Source organism: Topomyia yanbarensis, chromosome 2 (assembly GCF_030247195.1).
Source record: "Topomyia yanbarensis strain Yona2022 chromosome 2, ASM3024719v1, whole genome shotgun sequence".
Taxonomy (NCBI): domain Eukaryota; kingdom Metazoa; phylum Arthropoda; class Insecta; order Diptera; family Culicidae; genus Topomyia; species Topomyia yanbarensis.
In genome coordinates, this window is record NC_080671.1 from 460190802 (window position 1) to 460209124 (window position 18323).

Below are 18323 nucleotides of genomic sequence, written 5' to 3' on the forward strand. Positions count from 1 at the left end.
ATTGAAATTTCAAGTCAAACTGAAAACAACATATTAATAGCATACAAAATCGATGTTTTTTCGTGGGGGTCCGCAGCAACCCAGGGCCATTTTTTAAAGGGTCCGTGGTACGAAAAAGGTTGAGAATCGCTGGGCTGGACCATACATTCAGTAAGTTCTCAAAGTAATACAAGTCTGTTTATTGAAGATTTTCCTCATAATTTGGGATAAGAGCAAAGGCAACATATCAAGAAGACAGAGTTGACAGTTCAGTTCATAATCTGGAGACATTAACAACAACACGTCTTTCGGGTAAAGGTGATACTTTCTATGTCTACTTTTATATTGAGATCGCTATCTTCGTACAATAGACAAAACCTTTATTTCTCATTTACTATTGCAATTTATGTTCAATGTACAGCGATTCCCAAAAGTTAACAAACTTGAACATAAATCTCATCGAATTATTTTTCTATCCTTTATGAAACTGTCAATCAGGATTCTCAATTGAAATAAAATCAAATGACTTAACACCTAATCGAGTTTGATCAGATATAAAGTTAAAATTTAGGCCAAATATATCCCACAGAAAGCTAACGAGCAAAAAGGTTGATTCAAGATTACATCAAGCATACTCCAGAATCAGTGAAGAAAAAAAGAAGAAACAAATATATATGTGACAGAAAAAAACTGTTTCATTTTGCTGCATTACCCAGCATCTTTCAAATGAGTCTTAATTTCGTTGAAATTTTATCTACTCTTCTCTATATCTCCTTGCTCCTAAAATATCATTGGTGCGCATAAAACGGTGGAATATGAAATTGTTTTTTTTTCGCTTAAAGGTGGGACTTTGCTAGCATTCAGGTTCTTCTGAGCACACTGTTAAAATAAGGCAATCCATTTTTTTACAAATGAAAATGTTTTTGGAATAAAGCTTCTTAACCAATAGGTCCCGTGCGAATCTAGAAACTTTTCAAAGTTTTCATACAAAAAAACTTTAAAATAAAAAAAAATGTTCTACCGAACACACCGTGCCACTAGGTGGATTAAAACAGGTTTTTTCTATTAAATTGCTCAAGCTGGAGAGAGTATCCCGAATAATGTCGAACATCAAAATTACAACAAGGAGAATTCACATTTTGATAATAGCATCAAATTGAAATCTTATTTTGCTCTCAGGTTTTGATTTTTTAAGTGTGATGCCAAATTTTGATCTCATTTTGCTATCCTTGTCTACCCTACGTTTCTTAGATTTTTTTTGTTTATATTTCTTTGGGAAAACATCAAAGTAAATACATATCTTATTATCAAAAAATCGAAGGCTATTTCGGAGAAATAGCTTTCTGTTTTGTGTCATAGGACAATTGTTCTGCTCTCCATTTTGATCTTTTAGCCGTTAAAACGACCAAAACAATAACAACCTGAGTAATCACTTGCCGAACATCACAACATCAAGTTTAGTTTTCAATTTACAATCAGACCCTGCTCGGGATAGCTGTGAATTGTGAATACCTTCACCGATATGAGGAAGGTCTCAAGGTCTCTCTCGCTAATAACCCCTTCTAATAAAATATATTATGGATATTTTATTTCATTAATAGTCTCAAAAATCTAAGCATTGAAACTGCTAATCCTTTGTGTAATTATCATTTTATTTTCGCACAGACTACGTAGCTAATTATATCAGTTTACAGTATATTTGCAAGACTCTGCAATCTTAGGGGCACTATGAGTCCTTATAGATCGGGGCTCAAAATACGACTAACTTATGAGACCAGCGCCTTAATGGCATCTTCCTGTTGAGATCTCCGTGGTGATAATTTTGTAAGTCTCATTAGTGCCACCAACTTAATATATTGTATAAGGGAAGTTTATTTTTGTTCGCTCTGCTATCAAGCATTCTAATATTTTACACTGTTTTGTCGAGCAAACAAAGGGAATTTTGTTCAGGCTTGTACTAAATACTATTTTAAAACTTAAAATTTCTGAAAATTGTAACTTTTCTGTTCAACCCATTTTTCGGTATACTTTGCTTGGAGATGGTTTTAAATAAGATTTCTATTCTCTGACCATTATTTTATAAAACTTTCAATTCATCTGTTCGCACGAATTTTCTAACACGTTCCGTTTTGTCTTTTTTATGCCTTTCCGGAAACATGTTTCAATTATACGAGTCGCCGACCTTGCATTAAAAGATAGACTGAATATGTAGGTAGTGAAAAAATGATTGAATGATACAGTTTTGTTTGACCTTTCAAAATGATACAACTTACTGAAAACCGCCCCAAGGGATTACTAAATAACAATGAAATACACGCTTTTTCGCTGCGATGCACTCACGCTGTTTAGTGTGAAATTCGACTCCTTCTTGGAATCACAATTTTGCATAGCATCTGTGTAATACACCTCACATTGCGTAAGCGTGGGATGTCAGCGTTTTGAACATTTAAACGCATGATTCTTTTTTTCCATTTCCCCTTCACTTCACTGTAAATTAACTGTCTGAATGAAATCACCTTTTGTTCAAGCGGTGTCGTCCTTTTTCCAACCTTTATCCTTCGATAATGAATTCCCGGTATGACATATTCCGTGTACACGAAACTTCAATTATTCGAAAAGTGGTTACCTCCGAACACAATTTTGCTTCGTTTAAATTGAACATATATCCATACAACCTGGTACCCGAACGTCATAGCAATTGATTCTTACTTCCACTCTCTCAGGTTCAAGTTATTCCAAGCATAATCCACATCCGACATTCCTTTATACTCCATTAAACCGTACCATCAGAACTCACACTGACTTTTTTATGAATAATAATAACTCTACTCGTCGTCCACCCGCAATCTCTTTCTGAATATAAAATTCATTCTTTCACAATGCGCACATAGGTAAACTACACCGCCATAATTATATGATTAAATTATCCCGATGGAAGCTGGGCAGCTATTTTTTCGGATCCCAACCGACTTCTCCGGCTCCCCTCCCCGAATACCGCAGAGCGCTCGGTCGTGATCAATTTTTATGGTAATAGTTGACTGCGTATAAAAGCAAAAAAAGAACAAATCGTCGACACTAGGGCTGAAGGGCTTAGGGAAGCTGTTCCCATCCAAAAAACGAGAGTAGTACTGGATGAGACGAACTGTCGGTTACTACTGACCGAACGAAGCTGCACGCCATCGCATTACAGCAATCGCTGAGAGGAAAAGACTTTTCCACGACGAGGCTGCGCGAGAGAGAGAGAGAGAGCGCGTCAAGTGCGTGACTAGTACTGGAGCCACCAAACGGGAAATTCTATAACATCCAAAAAGGACTCTCTGTTTTCGTAGCCTACTCTTCGCTCGCTCCGTTGATTAAACGGAAACGGATCAGTCTCCTACTGTTGAAATACAATCGTTCATATACTCACTCACTGACTCACGAGTTTTCTTTGTGAACCACCAACCGCGACAATGACGGACTGAGAATCCCATTGCCAGGCTGGAGATAATTCCATTAACAATGATTAAATTAGTTCTTTCAGAATGAAAACACTTTGCAAAGTTTCCTACTGGGTGATTGATTTGTAACCTACTTATTAGAGGAAGAGCCAAACTAATAGCTGTACATTTTCACCTTAACTGGCCTACGAGAAACATAAAGGACGAACCGATTTCAGCAACTGCACGACGTTGTCTCTCAGGATTGGGCTCGTGTTTTCCTGCTTCAGTTTGGACGATGGCTGCGAGTGTTCCCGTGCCAGATGGTACAGATCGGCGTAGTGCTAAAAATGTATAGGATTTCGGTTCGGGTTTAGTTAGCGTTGGTATTGTTTTTCGCTGGACCGAGAATAATGTGTACGTACCCCCATGCTCTCGACCGGGGTGGTGTTGAATACGGGTGAAACCTCCAACGAGTCCACAATAGTTCTGTAATGGAAATAGATTGAAATTAAGGTCATTATGTGGCGCTGTGTGTAGGATTCATAAATTCTCTCGGAACACTTGAAGCGAATCTGGGAATTTACTGTGCTTGTTGTTTATTTCGTTCAGTACTTGGAAAATTTTCCCATCCAAGCAATCCGGTAGGCGTCACAATTGAGTTTACACGGAAGCGTTCGGAGGGAATGTTAACTTGCTTTTCAATTTGTCGATCGGAGCGTTTTGAGGGCCGTACATTCCGGATGCGAATTTCACACACTCAATGCATACCAATCAGCACCGGTTTCATTGTTGTTTGTACTTCAAACTGGATTTGAAAGGGACGGCCTGCGGTCGGCGAATAACATAGATTTGGTGGGAGAGATAGGACGAAGTATGGAAAATACTTATAGAGTTATTCTAGCCCATATAGACAAAGACAATGTCGTTGTTGCCTGATCTTTATTAATTTAAAGGAAAGTTTGCCAACGCCCCAAAATCATTTTTTCAATTAGATTATGTTGAATTATTTTTCAACCAATATTTTTTAAAAATCCCTTTTATTAACCTTTTAACTAGCACTTTTTCTGTATTAGAAAAATATTTTATTTTATATTTTTGTAAAGTTAAAGGTGTTATTTCCATATTGCATGAAAAAGTTGGAAAATGTAGTGGTGCAAATTCTTTATTTTTCAAAAGTGCTTAAAGTGAATGCCTCTTTGATAAAATATAAGAAGCTCGGAAACAAAACCAGTCTGGTAGCTATAACGCCCGATGAACCCTCCGGAAGTCGCGCAAACGGCTCTCAGCCGCTCACAACCTGAGACGGTTTCGCTGGATTTTCAATGCCACTAGCGCGATTGACGGAAAGTTCAAAGAATATGTTTTCGGCGAAATCCAGGTTACTCTATTTTTAGCTTCAAGAGCTAAATACCAAAATTTGAAAAATAATATTGCAAAATCATTCAGCAACTAGCTTGAAACTAATGATTTGAAAAATTTGAACAAATTTTTCTAGGTGGCCGCCAAATGCACTAAAAAGAACATCCATTTCAAAAATATTTCACAAGTTGTAGATTTTCAGATGGTGAATTAGGGTTTTACAATATCCTACCCAAAACATTTTACACTTCAAAAGATTACTTAGGAGATTTTTTTTTAAATAAAAAGAGAAAGTATTCCTTTACATTCCACCAGGTGGTATTTATTGAAAATATATACGCATTGCGTTATTTTTTTACAATTCTCGCAAAAGAAATGTATAGGATTCGCTCAAACTCAAACAAGGGCCGAATCTCATATACCAATCGATTCAGTTTTACAAATTGAGACAATGTCTGTATGAATGTGTGTGTATGTATGTATGTACCAAATGTCATGTAATTATCTCAGCAATGGCTGAACCGATCTTAACGAAACCAATTTTTAATGAAAGGCCTAACGTTACCATTCGACACTATTATTTATGTTTTTCGATATGTTGTTTACTTTCTGAAATATGGGTGATTTTGTCAAAACAAAGCAGATTTTTAGCAAATAATTTTCGAATAAGGCAATGCTGGAACTGCACATAAATTAAAAATACCTTTCTAACAAGCTATAGATTGACAAAATCCGTTCACGAGCGGCGGAGATATTGACATTTTTTATTTTTATTCCTTGCTTACCAATTTTCGCTAATTAAAAAGTAAATTCATACAGAGTATTGCTTTACTGATGTTTTAGGGGCAAAACTAAAGCGAAATTTCTCAAAAATTTATATGTAAGAAAACTCTAGTGAAAATTCAACTCTTTTGCAATATTTAGGTTATTTATACTAGTTATGGCACAAACATTACTACTTACACGCCTCCCTCCATCTCTCTCTCTCTCTCTCTCTCTCTCTCTCTCTCTCTCTCTCTCTCTCTTTCTCTTTGTGTTCGTGGCAACTGTCCCGACTCACATCTATCTTGCCATTTTTTTATCTATTTCTAAGTTGTGAAATAAGATCTTCTGATAATCTGAAATATTTATTAATAATGTCCAATCATGTGCGCGATGTGATTGTGAAGGTTTGAGAAAACAAAACTATTTTTCGCGGAAACAAGTTTAATAATACATCGTACATGGCAAATACAACATTTGTAGTCCTGAGAAAATTTACAAAATATTTGTATTATGGGAAAACTATTTTCAAATGTTCATCCTCAAGTTGAAAGAGGTATCCCTGCGAAACGTTGCACTATGGGTAGACAGGTGACCATCGAAAACTACATCAACTCAAATTTAAGTCCGTTTTATTCAAAGCTTGTATATACGCTATAAATAAGGAAATTCATGGCAATCTCAGAAAAACCTTTGGCTTAACTGGGTAATATGAAAGTTTGACGATGGAAATTTTCAAAAGAGACATTCCACGTGCGATATTCAAACTTCGTATCTCTGTTGAATTTAGAATGAAACATATGCTCAAATATGACATGTGAAAACTAAGAACACCTTTTATGTGATGATATTATTGAAATGCATATTCGTTGTATTGGTATGAATTTTCATGAAAAATAACGGACCAAAGACCAAAAATATCCACGAATTAGATCCGGGAAACCAAGTCTTCCAAAGTCCCCATTCTCGATGGAAGATGCAAGTACAATGTGTCTTCTAACTTATCGTCGTCCATATCTGCTCTATACTGACTACACTTCAAGTGATGTTTCAATGGCAGTCACAATTAGTAGAGAGGCATTGGATAATTCAGAACACGTTTCGTTCGAGTTTTCCATATTGTACAAGTAAATTAGCGAGGATTACAATCCGAGTTTATGCATTAGACAGATAGATGGTCTGATTGCATTTTTGCCATCCTGATAGTTTGAACCATTTCATTCTCACAGTATTGATTTGTATAGGACTTATTCATCCATATTTCCTGAACGAGATTTCCGAACGAAACAATATACAAGTTATAAGCATGACTGGAAAGAGACTGCATTATATTCAACTGAATGCACACCTTTTATGCTATCGACATAGCCTAGACACTTCACTCTATTTATTTGAATGCAAATGAAAACTTTGGAATATATACTTATCCCATTCACGAATCGCATTCTCCCTCTGTCGCACTCTGTTCAAGAGCACATGTGACCTTGTCTCACTTTACTATTTTCAATTGTGCTTTAAAATACTGGACTAGAAAATTCTATTATATACAAAAAATAATTTCGGGAATATGTGATCAAAAAGTATAGGGTAAGGTGGGGTAAATCCGACCTAGTAAATGTTTTTAGCTGTAAAATGCTCATTTTACATCGGATCAAGTCATTTTATACACTAAATCAAAGGTTAGACTTATGTATATAGCATTTTATTCGTATCTTGTGACAATTTTGAAATACAAGCATTTTACGAAAAAGTTCATTTTTGCGTTTTTCAAAAATGGTTGGGTAAACCCGACCGCCTATGTTTTTAGTTGAATAGGTACAGATATTACCTAAATTTTATGGTTTTTCAATGCTAAATCAATGAATGTTATGTTATTGAATTATAACATGAAGAAAATGGGATTCAATGTCAATCTTGGAATGTCAAAATCACGAGCAGTAGCACGTAAAGATATTCCCATTTGCATCGGAGCAATTGCTCAACGAATACTATATTCATCACGTTTTTGTGTCTTTCGTTTGTAATTATGATCCATTGTGCAAAAAAAATAATGAATAATAACTATAAAAATATATTTCAGTTTGATAAATAAAAATTCTCTTAGCAAAAAAGCCGTCGGATTTACCCCACTATTTAGAGGTCGGATTTGCCCCACCGCGTCATTTTTCATTACGATGCAATTAAAAAAAATATGAAAAAAGTTGGACTAAATTCATCTATGCACTTTGTAGGATTTGAATCAAAGAATTTAAATGCACTTACATTTTTTATGCTATCACTTTAACAATCATTTCCTGTAGTCAATGAAGCACAAAAATCAAATCAAAAGTTGCAAAAACCCACTTATTGTCGTTTGAGCATCTCAATGTAGACTAATAAAATGCTGTCATGCCACCATTATGATTATTTTTGATGCTCTACACGACAACATTGATATTAGTTCGCGTAGTGCTCCCGATTTTCGATAACAGAGGGGGGTCGGGTTTACTAAACGGTCGGATTTGCCCCACCTTACCCTATTTTGAATTCCAAAGCAAATTGAACGTTCCAGTTTCCTGATAACTAATTAGGATCCATCAATAAAGTAGAAAAACCAGGTAATCTTAAAACGACGCTGTCAAGTAAAGAAGCATGAAAACGAAAAGACAAAAACAAAAAAAAGGATGGACGCCCTAGAAAGTCCATTGTATATTAATTAGCCTTTTTCAGAAGATTGGATTTTCAAAAACATTTCAAAAACTTTCTGATGCAATGGTTCTCGAATTCGTATAATCAGGTTTATTCATGTTCTTTGTCCAAAAATATTTTTTTGAATTTAACAATATGATCTTTGCATTTTCATTAATTATTTCATTCAGCATCTTTTTACTCATTTTGTTCATCTGCCTTTTTATCTAGTTTATTCGTTTCATTCTTTGGATTCACTCTGATCAGTTTATTCTTTTCTTGCATTTTACTTATATCATTCATTTAATATATTTTATTCACTGTTTTCATTCTATGCACTCTATTCATTTTTTCCAGTTTTGTTCAGTTTTTTTCATTTTAATAATCTATTTTTTCAGTTTTATTCATTTCATCCAAATAATTTATTTGACACAATTTATTTTTTCTATAATTTAACCTTTAAAAGGTAGTTTAATTTTTCATTTCAATCAATGCATTTTATTTTGCCCATTTTTTTTATTCATTTTATCGATTCAGTTCATTTTGTTTATTTGAATCGTTTTTTTGTTTTGAATTTCGTTTATTATTTATTTCATTCGTTTCGTTCTTTCCTTTCATTTTATTTATTTGATCCATTTGATTATTTCGATTCATTGTATTCACTGCATTCATTAAATTAAAGTGATTCATTTAATTCATATGATTCATTTATTTGATTTTATTCATTAAATCAAATCAATTTGATTCATTTGATTCATTTAAGTCATTTGATTCATTTGATTGATTTTATTCATTTACATTTGATGAGCTAATTTAATTTGATTCTTGTATTTTAAAATTTCGTTTTACATTAACCATTTTATGAATTTGAACACCGTTTTATTTTATTTTTTGCTTTATTTGTTTATTTCGTTCGTTTTAACGATTTTTTACAATTTATTTAGTTTATTCGAGATTTCATTCGCGCAGGACTAGAAACTGTTTTCATCCCACCTCTTGTTGGGTGCTACAATTTCTAAAAAAACATTTTTCATTTATTTTCCAGCTAAATGAAATTTCTGTACTTCTACGTATTTTTTTGAGAAAATATAAGAATTGATCTTTCAGAAATTGCAGCCGAAATTAATTACAATCGATTGACACATAAAAAGGTATAGATCATCGCTTTGAAGTTGAAATTATTTGCCAACTAGATGAAATTTCTGTAGTTCTACATACTTTTGTGTATTTTTTAAGAAAATATATGAATGTGTTCTTTTAGAAATTTTAGTCATCATCAATTACAATCGATTGGTATACAAAATCGTTTTAAATTTAGAGTTATATGACGAATATTTAAAAATTTTTGAATCTCTTTGTATTTACTGAATTTTTTCTATTACATGCTATTACTTTGTAACTTACATACAATATTACGTTTATCCACGTTTGAACGAACATTTTGATATAATAATATCCTATTGAGCAAACATGTTACATTTCAAACCGTAAAACTTAACAAGGCGTAAAAAAAATTTAAACAATCGTGTGCAACGTGCATTATGATAATCATATTTTTTAAAATCAATTTATTGCATACATTACAAATTCAGAAACTCTAAGGATTTCATTGGTGTAAGGAAAATTGAAATTGATTGACAAATGGCCGAGATACAAGTGTTTGAACTAAAAAGCACATTCAGTCTTTACTGACTTTCAGTTACTGTTTTTACAATTACTTCCCATTATTTTGTGATCACTGTTTTTGTAAAAGTTATATCTACCCAATGGTGAAGAAAAATTTGAAATCGGTGAACGAGAGCTTTACGTTTCTTTTACTCTTTTTATTATAACTCACGGTAGGCAACTCTATTCTTCTATTCTTTAATGCTAATTAAAGACATACCTTTCCAGTGGTGAAGATGGATTTAAAATCGATTAGGTGTCAGCTGAGATATTACCGGTCAAAGTAAGCGTTACCCTTTTTTGACACCCTTGGTATTCAGAGTGTTATAAGTTACGCGAGTGTTGTGAGTTACCAAGTGAATTCCCATCAGTCAAAAAGAATTTCGATTTGTTATATCTTTGTTCCAAGTCTATGTCCCGGCCCGTAACGTAGAGATAGATGGCGTGATTACCGACACGGGTTTCACTTGTAATGATCAAACGGGATTGACTGGTTCAATTTCTCAAACTTGGTCTTCCATTATGAGAAAAAAAAAGTAGACATGTTTCGGGAATTTGTCAACAAATAACTCTTGATTTTTTTATAATTCTGCGGCGGTGTAACCCCTTAAGTACTTTGTGTTATAGAATGATTCGTTATTTGCGTTCCGACGGAAGAGTTTGTATCGATCGAGATGACCTTCAATTATTGTGATGAGTTTTCTCTGTGGTATATCTGTAGGGCAATTCTGTGACTTCAAGCCCTCCCCCTCCAGTAGAGAGAAGGTGTGTCTATTGAAGCAGAAAACCTGCATTGATGAAAGTAAAGTTCATATAGTTTAATTTCACCTTATATGAAATGTCGATCAATCGCATTAGAAACTTTTGTTTGCGTAACAATCTAGGTACGACAACACGATCTGTATCCGAACAGCCCCCTTTGCCGATATCATAAAAATGTATGATACAATATTTAAATACATAGAATATCAAATATCTCAAAACCCCAAATTCCAGTAGTATTAAAGAACGTGCTCGAGTGCTACTCAAAAAGTTTTAGCATTTCATGTTTGTTTCTCTCATACTCTCCCAAATTGACAATGCGCAGTGGTCCAGCATGTAAATTTAGCATGAATTTTAACTTATTTTTTCAAAAATTAAATAGTTTAGCCTTACAATATGTTTGGCAAAGTTGTTGTGCTTTGCAAGACCTTTCTTTTGGTTTAAACAGAAGCTAGGGTGGTTCGAATTTAAGCAATATTTAAAATTGAATTTTTTTACGGTTCGAGATAGAGCTTGACTATCTTCGATGAAATTGTAGAACAACACATTTTACACTGATTTGCTGAAGACATGCAAGCCCTAGGAATCAGGAATGGCAATATATTGGCTTAAATGACACGTTCCCTGTATGTAGTCGAGGATTAGTGCCTTGCCGTGTATTTTCATCATTTCCTGAGCGGAAGGAAAGAACAAGGAGGTGTGGGGAAGTAGAATTGGAAGGGTGGGGAAAATAAAAGCACAAAAACTTAAACGGTACGTTAAACTCACAAATAGTTTAACTCGCCTGCGAGTAAGCCTAAAGCTCTTTACCACATTGGATATGAAACTTTAGTATGTCTCTGAGTTTCAGTCGTCCAAACATGGTTTCGTCTGCTCTACTGCTGGACTGTTGCATATCAGATGATATGGGGTTCCGTAGTCGGATTCACAAAGATCACATGAAAAGGACGCTGAATAGTTGCCATGTGATAATTGAGTTTGCAGTGGCCGGTTAAAGCCCTGGTCAGCATGCCACAGTGGAGATCCGAAAAATGTAGGAGATTTTTCGAAATCACTGGGCACGGTTGTTCTAGAAACGAATTTGTTTGGCGACACGTTTGTAGATTTCTCCAATAATTGCGGTGCTCCGACAAAGCCCAGGACCGTATTTTTTCCCTTATCCAACATGTCGAAATTGGCAGCGCGGGCTCAGGACCAACGAAGTCAATCGCTGAACCTGACCTGGCCAATTCGTCAGCCCATTCATTTCCAGTAATACCGCAATGTCCGGGCACCCAGACAAGGTAGATAGTGTTGACAAAATCTTCGATTTGGGTTCGGCACGCGATTACTAGCTTGGACCGTGATTTGTCTGAGCTAACGGCCTTAATAGCAGCCTTACTATCGGAGCAGAAGATTATAACTCTGCCGGACAAACTAAGTTGAAGGGCCGATTGACGATCAACATGGCTTCACGTCCGGGCGGTCAACTGCATCTAACCTGGTATGCTTAACATCCTACATAACAGAGAGTATGGAACGTCGCGCCCAAACTGACGTCGTCTACACCGACCTATCTGCCGATTTTCATAAGCTAAACCATGATATCACAATAGCAAAAATGGAGAGATTTGGAATAAATGATAGTGTTTTGCAGTGGTTTCGATCTTACCTCACATATTGAGAGATAGCGGTTATCATAGGAGATTGCCTAGGCCTTATATTCACTTCTACGTCAGGAATACCTCAAGGAAGCCACTTGGGGCCGTTGATGTTTCTGATATACTTCAATGATGTACATCTAATTCTGAAGACTCCATGATTGTCCTTCGCGTATGATCTTCACATAATTCGTACAATTGAACATTGCAGATTTCTCCAATAGCAGCATCAAGCCTTTGCTGACTGATGTACTATGAACCGCATGTATGTAAACCCGAAAAAGTGCTCGTTAATATCATTTTCACGGAAAAAGGATTCGATTTATTTTAAGTACCGTCTTCTAGAAACAGAAATCGAACGCGTCAGTCACGTGAAGGACCTGGGAGTGATTCTGGATTCTCAACTTACGTTCAAACATCATGTCTCCTATGGAGTCGGTAAAACGTCTCGAGCGCTAGGATGCATCTTCAGGATAGCCAAAAATTTTACAGATGTTTATTGTCTCAAATCGTTGTACGCTTTATCCCGATCAATCCTAGAATATTATCCTGAAGTGTGGAGCCCAACCTACAATAACGGCGTTGACAGAATTGAAAGCGTATAGCATCGCTTTTTACGTTACGCGCTCAGTAGATTGCCGTGGAGAGATCCTGTCCGATTATCTAGCTATGAAAACCGATGTCAGCTGATTCAACTGGAACCCCTTTATGTTCGAAGGAATACAGCAAGAGCTTTGTTCATCGCCGACACTTTGCAAGGTCATATAGAATATTAGAATATATTAGAACAAATCAATATAAACGTCGCACCACGAACATTACGCAACAACATTATGCTTCGATTACCGTTCAAACGAACTAGTTAGAGTATGCATGGAGCCATCACTGGTCTACAAAGGATTTTCAAACAGGTTGCTTCAGCTTTCGATTTCAACGTGTCTAGACAAACTCTGCGTCAGCGATTTTCAAGACTTTTTAATCGATCTTTCAACCACATCTGACATTTTTACCGTTTTTGTGAATTATTGTATGACCACTATTTTTGTATATGACTTGAATGTTAGTAATAAGTTTATTATTAAGACCAACACCATTGGGGCTTTGGTGTGCCTGTTGGTGTATAAGACTAATAAAGAAGAATAAATAAGACATAGGCAAATGACAAATTGACTCAAACTAACAAATTGAACAAAATAAATAAGTGGAATGACTGATCATGAAATTATTAAAATTAAGAAATGAACAAAATGAATCAAATGAATGAAATGAATGAATGAATGATAGAACGAATTTAATGAATCTAGTGAAAACAATGAATCAAATGAATGAAATGTATAAAATAAATAAAATGAATAAATTGATTGGAATGAATGAAAAGAATTAAACTCATAAAAGAGTAAATGAATTGAATAAAATGAATAAATAAAACAAACCAATCAAATAAACGAAACGAATAGAACTGATGAAATGAATAAAAAGAAAATGAATTGATTAAAATGAAAAATATGGCGATGTTAAAAAGTTATAAATTAACTGAAAAAAATAAATTGTGTCAAATAAATAATTTGGATGACATGAATAAATCTGAAAAATAGTCAAATTATTAAAATGAAGAAACATGTATGAACTGGAAAAAAACAAAGAGAATGCATAGAATGAAAACAATGAATTAAATAAGCTATATGAATGATATGAATAAAATGCACAAAAAAATAAACTGATCAGAGTGAATCCAAAAAATAAAATGAATAAAATGAATGAAATGAATAAAATGAATAAAATGAATAAAAAGAATGCTGAATGAAATAAATTATTACAATTAAAAAATCATATACTTAAAACTAGTCAAATATTAAAAATGAATAAAATAAACAAGACGAATAAAATCCATGAAATGTAGAAACTGAAAAAATTGACTATTTACCATGAAATTAAAAACCATTCTTGAATAAAGTAAATGAATAAACCGGATTGCACGAATTTGAGAACTATTGTACCAGAAAGTTATAAATTGTTTTTGATAATCCCATCATCTGAGAAATGGCTAAATAATATGCAATGATCTTTCTAAAGTTTTCGTTGTTCTTTTCTTGGTGGCGTCGTTTAAGATTAACTGGTATTTATACTTTATTGATCGACCTTAATTAGTTATCAGGAACCTGGAACGTTTAATTTGTTTTGGAATTCAAAGTTGTCATTTTAGTTAGATATTCCCAAAGAGGATTTTTCTGTAGAATAAGTAAATATGCGCAATTGGAAATAGTAAAGTAAGACAAGGTCACATATGCTTTCAAACCCCTTAAACAGAGAGCGACAGAGAATGAATGCGATTCGTGAATGAGACAGGTATAATTTTCAAAATTTTCATTTGCATGCATGTAAATAGTGTGAAGTTTCTATGCTATGTCGATAGCACAAAAGCCGTGCATTCAGTTGATAATAATGTACTCTCTTTCCAGTCATCTTTATAGCGTGTATATTGTTTCACTCGGAATTGTCGTTCAGGAAATATGGATAAATGAGTCCTATACAAACCAATACTACGAAAAAGAAATGGTTCAAATTTTCAGGATAAGTATTTAATTTGTTGGAAACGCAAGCGCCATTGAAAGTGTCACTTGATATAAAACTGCTCTAGATGGATAGGCATGCTTGACATTACAAGTCTTAATTTTCTGCGAATAAATACGTTTCTTCGTGTTCATTTGTTGTTACACAGTAATGTGTATGACAAAAATGTAGATCAAACGTTTCAGTACACAGTACATCCAACGCCTCTCTACTAATTGTGACTGTCGTTGAAACATCAATTGAATAGAGTATAGAGCCAAAAATGGACAACGATAGGTTAGAAGAAACATTGTACTTGTATCCCCCATCGAGCATGGGGTCTTTAGGAGACTTATTTTTCCCGGATCTAATTCGTGGATATTTTTGGGCTTTGATCCGTTATTCTTCATAATACCAATGCAATGAATATATTTTTTCAATAATGTCATCACAGAAAAGATGTTCTTACTTTTTACATGACATATTTGAGCGTATGATTAATTTAAAATTCAATTCAGATACGAAAAGTTTAAATAACGCATGTGGAATGTTTCTTCTTAAAATTTTCATCTTCAAACATCCATATTATCCTGTTAAGTTAAATATTTTTCTAGAGAGCCACGAATTTCCTTAATTATAGTGTACACACTCAATTCGGCTCGGCAATTTCGTAACAGCTGTGTAGTCAGCAAATTTAAAAACTGATGCCGCCGTAAAGTGAGATATGTTTGCTGATTTTCGGTGAAATATTTTCCGAGACTCAGCTATCAAACGTCACTTTTACTGAGATCTCAGGCAAAAAAATGTTTGCTGAGATTTCAGCTGTTGAGATTTCGGCATAAGATTTGAAAAAAGCTGAGATTGGGCAGAAAAAAATTAAGTGTGTATATAAAAGCTCTGAATAGAACTGAATTAAATTTGAGTTGATGTAGTTATCGAATTTTGATCGCCTACCAACCCATAGTTCAACGTTTCGGAGGGATACACCTTTCATCTTGAGGGTGTGAACATTTGTAAATAGTTATAGTTTTTTTTTCATAATACAAACATATTGCAAATTTTCTCAGGACTGTAAAATAATTTATTTACCAAGTAGGATGTAATATTAAGCTTTTTTCATACAAAAATCTGTTTAGAGAGTAACGGCAGGCAAAAAATAGTACCGTCTTCTCAAACCTCCACAATTACATCGCACACATGATTGCACATTAATCAATGTTTCAGGTTATCAGAAAATCTTATCACACAACTTAGCAATGGATAGAGAAACAGCAAGAAATATGTGAGTCGTGACAGTTACCAGGAACACGAAGGAAGTGAGAAAGGGAGAGGGGGCGTGTGAGAAATGGAAAATGATGTTTAGTGCCGTGACCTTATATTTAAAAATATATTATGCGATATATTGATTCCTTACATCCTTATTATAAATAATGTAAGTAGTAATTTTTACGCCATGACCAGTATAAATAACCTAAATCTTGCAAAAGAGCTTAATTTTCGCTAGAGGTTTGGGATTCAAAAATACAGTTGCTTTCGGTGATGCCGCGAGTATATTTATATGAGAAATCTTTTATCTCACTGCTAGGTGAATTACTTGATGATCTATGTATTAATGTACCATCATTATTTACCTCCCGATTGAATGCAATGCCTAATCTAAGGTATAAATACATGAACTCTAGAAAAAAATTCACTATGAACATATTATTTTGTCTTTGAAATGAACTTACATAATAATTTTTGAGAAATATTTCATTCATTATAGAGATAATTCACAATTTTTTTTCAATATCGAATTCCTTGAATCACGTAGATCTGTTTTCATACCCCGATATTCAAAATCGGTTTAGTTTTGCCCTTAAAACACCAGTAAAGCAATACCCTGTATGAAAAGGTCTCCTTTATTGAAAATTAGTAAGCGAAGAATAAAAATTCAAAATGTTTAAAACCTCCGCCGCTTGGAAACGGATTTTGACAATCTATAGCTTGTTAGAAAGGTATTTTCATAAGCTTATTACTTCTATCTAGTTTGTGCGATTGTGATCGCTTTGTTAGAATGTTTTTCGCTTAAAACCCATCTTGTTTTGACAAGATCACCCATATCTCAGAACATATCGAAAAACATAAATAATAGTACTATGCTATATTTCACCCTAAGGAGAAAAAATTGGTAAAAACCAAAATTTCTCACTAGGGTGAAAATTTGTTGGTAAAAACCAGTCTTTGTACAGGAGGGCACAAATCCTTATCTATTCTAGCTAATCTATCCCGACAATGTGTTAGTGTCGGTTTCTGATGAGGCGAAGCCGAAACGCAACATAGTATGAAATAAGGATTTGTGCCCTCCTGTACAAAGACTGGTTTTTACCAACAAATTTTCACCCTAGTGAGAAATTTTGGTTTTACCAAATTTTCCTCCTTAGGGTGAAATATAGCATAGTGTTTTCGCATAGGCCTGCTAAGCCAAGACAAGTTTCGGCTTCACTTGTGTCTCATCGGCATAAACAGAACTTCTGCTCGAACGGGACATCACGTTTGATCAGTCGTTTGATTGAAACACATAGTGTGTTTTAGTTTTAAGGGATTTGCGTCAAGCCGGCGCTAATCTATTCCGACAATGTGTTAGTGTCGGTTTCTGATGAGGCGAAGCCGAAACGCAACATAGTATAATAAATAATAGTACCAAATGGTAACGTTGGGCCTTTCATTTGAAACTAGTTTCGTTAAGATCGGTTCAGCCATTCCTGAGATAATTACATGACATTTTGTACATACATACATACACACATACACACATACACACATACACACACATACAGACATTGTCTCAATATGTCGAGCTGAATCAATCGGTGTAGGAGACTCGGCCCTTCGGGCCTCGGTAAAAGTTTGCAAAGTTTGAGCGAATCCTATACATTTCTTTTCTAAGAAATGTAAAAAGGCCAAACAATCTTTTTGTGCAATTTACCCCATAATTTTCAATTAAATAACCGCTTCTTTTGCCTTTGAAGCAGAAATTAAGAAAAAAGCTACTTACGCCTTCAGCGGAGTCACCAGCAACGTGGAATGATTCGGCACACGCCGATGTTCAACGATTTCGCGCATCAACAGAACACACATCCGACACCCGGACAGCAAATTCCAGCGAGACGAACCAAAGTTGTGTGTTGCCACCAGCAGCCCCATACAGTCGTACAGGTGAGACTCCATAATCGGGTTCTTCTCGCATGAACCCTCAGAATAGTTGAACGCGTCGTCTTCCGGAAATAGATCGACCGCGGCCGAGCGTAACATACTGATCATTTTTCGCAGTGGCATAACCTGTCCGATAGAGTCCTGCAATGCCTGTGTCGGTCCACCCTGCAGCGAGTTGACCCGGAATCCCGCCTCGGTGATGGTGATTTCCGTGCTCACAACGGCAGCGGTTAGACTGAATATCGCGCTACCCGGGCTGCAATGTAAATGAGAAACATAACAAAACACCATGATTACAGCGAAACGATTTTAGCCGCACAGA

The 18323-nt window shown here is 34.9% G+C and overlaps 1 protein-coding gene across 2 annotated transcripts in view; it reads right to left on the reverse strand.

The window, feature by feature from the left end:
* Positions 1–18323, reverse strand: part of LOC131685975 (dynein axonemal intermediate chain 7) — a 102170-nt gene that overhangs the window by 34660 nt on the left and 49187 nt on the right. The window contains exons 8-10 of one of the 2 annotated variants that reach the window (XR_009304901.1): positions 17844–18257; positions 3824–3887; positions 3554–3742 (exon numbers count right to left, since the gene is read on the reverse strand). Coding sequence is in view for 1 of the 2 variants with exons in the window: in XM_058970035.1 (XP_058826018.1) it covers positions 3605–3742; positions 3824–3887; positions 17844–18257 (616 nt within the window). In the remaining variant the exon portion in view is untranslated. The remainder of the gene's footprint in view (positions 1–3553; positions 3743–3823; positions 3888–17843; positions 18258–18323) is intronic. The other variant, XM_058970035.1, reaches the window with a different exon arrangement.